Source organism: Frankliniella occidentalis, unplaced genomic scaffold (genome assembly GCF_000697945.3).
Source record: "Frankliniella occidentalis isolate FOCC.00 unplaced genomic scaffold, Focc_3.1 Scaffold8, whole genome shotgun sequence".
Classification (NCBI taxonomy): domain Eukaryota; kingdom Metazoa; phylum Arthropoda; class Insecta; order Thysanoptera; family Thripidae; genus Frankliniella; species Frankliniella occidentalis.
In genome coordinates this window covers 569,159-574,602 of record NW_026267138.1, presented here as the reverse complement: position 1 = coordinate 574,602, position 5,444 = coordinate 569,159, and the positions used below count along the sequence as shown (strand labels likewise).

At 38.4% G+C, this 5,444-nt stretch overlaps 1 protein-coding gene across 2 annotated transcripts in view; it reads left to right on the top strand.

Moving 5' to 3' along the window:
- LOC113203842 (F-box/WD repeat-containing protein 7) overlaps positions 1-5,247 on the top strand; it is a 17,483-nt gene extending 12,236 nt beyond the window's left edge. For both annotated transcript variants that reach the window (XM_052275301.1, XM_052275308.1), the window contains exons 5-12: positions 32-166; positions 245-436; positions 1,719-1,898; positions 1,980-2,161; positions 2,256-2,481; positions 2,561-2,771; positions 2,855-2,959; positions 3,045-5,247. In XM_052275301.1, coding sequence (XP_052131261.1) covers positions 32-166; positions 245-436; positions 1,719-1,898; positions 1,980-2,161; positions 2,256-2,481; positions 2,561-2,771; positions 2,855-2,959; positions 3,045-3,214 — 1,401 coding nt within the window. In that variant the 3' untranslated portion in view covers positions 3,215-5,247. The remainder of the gene's footprint in view (positions 1-31; positions 167-244; positions 437-1,718; positions 1,899-1,979; positions 2,162-2,255; positions 2,482-2,560; positions 2,772-2,854; positions 2,960-3,044) is intronic.
- The last annotated feature ends 197 nt before the right edge of the window (positions 5,248-5,444 follow it).

Here is a 5,444-nt window from a genome sequence, read left to right as displayed (position 1 = left end):
TATTTAACTTTCTATATTTTTTCAAATTTAGCACTGGCGGAATTCAGAGAGGCTCATGGCTATTGACCGACTAATTGAATCGTGTGAGCCAATGCAGGTTAGGCATATGTTGGAAGTAATTGAACCACAATTTCAACGAGATTTCATATCCTTGTTACCAAAAGAGGTATGGGCATATTCCAGCTAAAGTGTTGATCGAGAAATTTCTCATGCATATACTTCAAGAATCTTTCTTATTTTACAGTTGGCTTTGTATGTACTGAGCTTCCTTGAACCCAAAGATCTCTTACGTGCTGCTCAAACCTGCCGAAATTGGCGGTTCCTGGCTGACGATAATCTTTTGTGGAGAGAGAAGTGTCGAGCAGAGGGCATCAAAGAGCTCCGTGAGGCAAGTCAGCGGCGCAAGAAAATTGGGATCAATATTTCACCATGGAAAGTAAGTTTTGACCTGAAGTATTAACATTAACTCTTCCCCTGCTCCGGGTGTTATTGCTTAGCTAAGTGAGACTTCAGGACCAGGGATCTGAAGAGGTTTCAGTTGTCTCATTAATATTGAGTGTGTTTAGGGAATGTACAGAAATGTTGTTGGGTTCTATAAGTCCAACACCTGGATTACAAGGGAAAAAATATATTTACCAACAAGGGTATAGCGGTTAAGATGAGAGTAGCAATTATCTTCAGAATATTCATTATTTTGAAAAATGATGACAGTTTTTGAATAACACCTAACATAATGTGGTTTCTTTATCAAAATTGTCTTCTGTACATTTTGCACCACAATTCTACGTACCAATTATATATTCTACAGTGCTTAAGTGGATGGATGAAAAGCCAGTCTCTATAGGTCAGCGTTTATACATGCTCGATGGATGAAAATTGTGGCAAACAGTTTGGGTTTCATCCAAAGTGAAAATTTCTGCTTAATATCCAAGAAGTTTAGTTGGGTTGGATTTTGTTCATGATACGTCGTACCGAGGACAGTCATTTGCTTGGCTGCCACCGCCCGCGCCTCCCGTTGACGTCGCCCGGCGCTGTCAAGGCCGTCTCCTACAGTACTACGCCGCTATGCCGTCGCTATCTAAGACAGGCCCGTGATCCACTTCTCACTTTAAAAGCTTTTGAACGAAAGATCAAATGATTGGTTAACCATCATGTTCATGTGATGGAACTTGCCCTCAAAAGTTTTACATATTTTTAGAGGGTAGGAATTAAAGTCATATCAGATATTATGTCCCTGTCGTCAAAGGTTGAAGAGGAGGAGGGAGAGGTACCTTTAGTCACAAATGCTGCAAGCTTGCTGCTTAAGAATGAATGTTCAAATGTCAGTAAGCCAAATGAATGTGTACGCTTTTGTCAGTTTTAGAGTGGTGGATGGTAGGAGCCATTCTCTGTGTTGTCATGTGTGTTCCATGTCAAAAAAGTGATTCTCGATAAGTTGATTGTGTTGGTTGGGAATGGGTGAACGTCTTGCAAAGTTTAATCGCAAACATCGTATTTTACAATGAACAGAGATATATCATGCATGCCTATCAATCAGATGCATATGCCTAAAAATTTGCCACAAGAAGGTTCATATTGGTGGAAATTTTGAGTTATCATTTACCCTTATCTCTGACTTCCTTAACTACCCTGTTCATTCTGACTTCACATTGAGCCCTTAATAATACAGATCTGGATCCGTCAGCATGGAAAGTGTTAACTAATTCTTGTGTTTCCAGGCTGAGTACATGCGTCAACATGCAATTGAGATGAACTGGAGAACAAAACCGATTCGGACCCCCAAAGAATTAAAGGGCCATGATGACCACGTAATTACTTGCCTTCAGTTCTCGGGCAACCGAATTGTTAGTGGCTCTGATGACAATACTCTAAAAGTTTGGTCTCTTACTACAGGAAGGGTAGGTTTTTGCACGTGGTACTAGGTTTTGATATGTGTCTGTTGCACATGTCTGCTGACATTAGCGGTTATTCTTTTACAGTGTGTGAGGACTCTTGTTGGCCATACTGGTGGCGTGTGGTCTTCTCAGATGTCTGGAAACATCATCATCTCGGGAAGCACCGACCGAACACTGAAAGTGTGGGATGCTGACTCAGGATGTTGCCTTCATACACTATACGGCCATACCTCAACAGTGAGGTGCATGCACCTTCATGGCAAAAAGTAAAGATCTTTCTCATTTTTTATGATTAGTGTTGACCTAAATCAACCAATGTACATGGTAAACTGATCATTTTTATGGTAATTTAAATCGCAGGGTAGTGAGTGGTTCTCGAGATGCAACACTACGTGTTTGGGATATTGAAGCTGGAGAATGCCTGCACATGCTTGTAGGGCATATGGCTGCTGTCCGGTGTGTTCAATATGATGGACGGCTTGTTGTCAGTGGTGCCTATGATCATATGGTTAAAGTCTGGGATCCTGAAAGGGAAGAGTGTCTGTACACATTAGAGGGTCATACAAACAGGGTGTATTCATTACAGGTATGTTGCAAAACTAAGTGATGTTGATTATCTTTTTATGATATTCATGTAAAAATACATGTGTCCTTTTTACTTCTAGTTCGATGGGGTTCATGTAGTCAGTGGATCACTGGATACAAGTATAAGAGTGTGGGAAGTTGAAACAGGTGCCTGCAGACACACCTTGATGGGCCATCAGTCTTTAACATCTGGAATGGAGTTGCGGAATAATATACTTGTGTCTGGTAATGCTGATTCCACTGTTAAAGTATGGGACATTGTCAGTGGGCAATGCCTTCAAACTCTATCAGGTAATACTTGCTATCTGTTAGGTTCTTCAGTAATATCAACTTGTTCATTCTGAGGTCTTACATCTGTGATCTATCTCTTGCAGGTCCTAATAAACATCAGTCTGCTGTTACCTGCCTTCAGTTCAATAGCCGTTTTGTAATTACCTCATCAGATGATGGCACAGTGAAACTCTGGGATGTTAAGACTGGTGAGTAAAGTTTTTCTTTTTTAAATAATTTTAATGTGCAACAATATTTTATTTCTACTAACTTATGAATGTCATACATTTTTAGGTGAATTTGTTCGTAACCTAGTGGCATTGGAAAGTGGTGGAGCTGGGGGAGTCGTCTGGCGAATCCGAGCAAGTGAAACTAAGCTAGTTTGTGCGGTAGGAAGCCGCAATGGGACTGAAGAAACAAAAGTTTTAGTTTTAGATTTTGATGTTGAACCTCCACGATCCTGAGGACTACCTCCTAATTGTTCTAGTTTTTATAATGCTGTCTTCGAAGAAGAGTACTGGACAGTTTATGCTAAGCTGGAACAATTGACTCTTTTAACCACTGAAGCATTAGTTACTTTTTCTCATTTTAGAAGTATGCTCTCAGTTTGGTGCAGCACAGTTCCTACATGCCTATGAATGTTCTGCTTCTTCATTGTTGTTCATGATCCTTATGTACTTGTGAAGTATTCTTTTGTTAGGCATTATTCCAAAGACCCTAAAAAAATTATAAACAAGAAATCCCTCACTTTAGCAAAATTCTTCTTGTTATTTTCTTGTGCATCGTAACTGCATTATAATCCAATACCACTTAAGATCAAATGTGCAGAAGGAGGATCTTATAGCATGATATTTCTATCAGTGATGTTAAGCATCTTCCTTGCTATCAACAAATGGTTGTCTTTAGGTTGTTTTGATGGTTTTAATTTAATCATGGGTGTGCTAGGCTTGTGAATGCTATGTTATCCCCAGCTCTAGTCGGATGTGGGCCAGGATGCTTTATTTTTTTTTCACCATGTACTATTTTAGTTGGGACTGACTACTGTACCACTCTGAATGGTTGGTTAATTATTATTTTTAATATTCCATAATGAGGGTGATAAGAAGACTCCAGCTAGAAAGGATTTGAAGGATATATTTATTTCTTTTCCCCTTGTTGTAAAGGGTTCCTCTTTTTCCAGCAGGGGTTTTAGGAGGTTTTGAAAAAACGTGTAAAGGGTATACGCTTGTATGAAAGCAAGAGATTTTCTGCTTGAACACATTCTTCTAGGAACTATCCTGAGCTGGGCAATGAAATTTTAGCTCTTTCAGATAAGTATTAAATTTTTGGATAGTATGTGGTTATGAAATATGTGTGCTTTGTGCTCTATGGGCAGTCCTACAATAAGTAAAGAGTTGTTTCTTGTGAAACATTTGTAAGTATTATTGCAATCAATATTTTTGGGTTGCAGCTCAATAGAATGATGAAATTGTACCTATGTGATTTATGAAACTATTTTTCCCCTTTTGACGAATATTGCTATTTGTCTGGAAAGCGTTTTTATTACTTTACCTTATTTTACATAAAGTTCATTCTGTTTCTCTGGTCTTTATACTTTTCCTAATTGATGTTTGGAATAGTACTGTGTTTCCCTGTAATCTGCTGTTAGTGTAGATTCTGAACAATATTCTTTATAAATTGTTGCTAATACTGGAATGATCAATCTTATATCATTATTATGGAACTTTCTCTTAACCTCAAGAAAAAGCCAATTTTAAACTGATCCTTAGTTTTAATGTGGCAACGTTGGAGTATGAGTTACATTTTAAAAACAATTAAAAAAAAAAAAAAAACAACTTTACAACAGAGAACAACTAAAAGTCTGAACCGTGAGATGAGTATTCTTATGCTGTGATTTTGAGACCATGATGATAAAATCAGTCCAAAGGAGTGCCTCCAATTTTGAGTGAGACACTTCTTTTGGAATGTGGACTTAAAATGAAATGTGTTTTTTCTTTTTTTTTCCTTCATAAAAGGTTTGGTGTTATCAAACTGAATCATTTCAAAGTGTTTTTTTATCATTTTTTTTTTTTGTTATTTCATAGAATGTGATTACAAGGTATCTCATTATCATGACGATTTGTTTTGAGAAGAAAATACATGCCATTCATTTCTTTTAGAAATATTTTGTGTTTGTTTTCATGGAAAGCTTTTGTTTTAGGATCCTTTGTTTCAGACCGTTTTAATGCTTATTTTATGTTCTTTTCCTTTTCAAACTTGAAGCCAGCTAGGGTGGGTATTATTGTTAAACCAAGTTGCCAAAAAGTAAAAAAAATGTTTTAATGTAAATCTTGGGCTCAGCTCATTCTTAGTTCTATTTTCATGTTCGCTTTATGGCGACACTCATGGATCAGATTCTCTTAAGTTGATGGGAATTCATCAGAAATTGTTCACTGTCCACAGGAATTGTTAACAAAAATCCTTTGTACGTGAAATATTAAGATATTTGTATTGTTAATTCTGCTCTATTTCTTTTCGCCCTTCTCCTTTACCCCCTTCCTTTCAGAAATTCAAATCTGGCGCCGGCTGAGGTCTTGGCCTTGCTCATATCCCTGCGCCGCGCCTATACGGGCTCAACGGGCGTGCTCCGGCCGAGCGTAGCGCAACCCCGCAGCGCACCCCTCCGAGCAGGGCCGACCTCCATCTCTCCCCCCC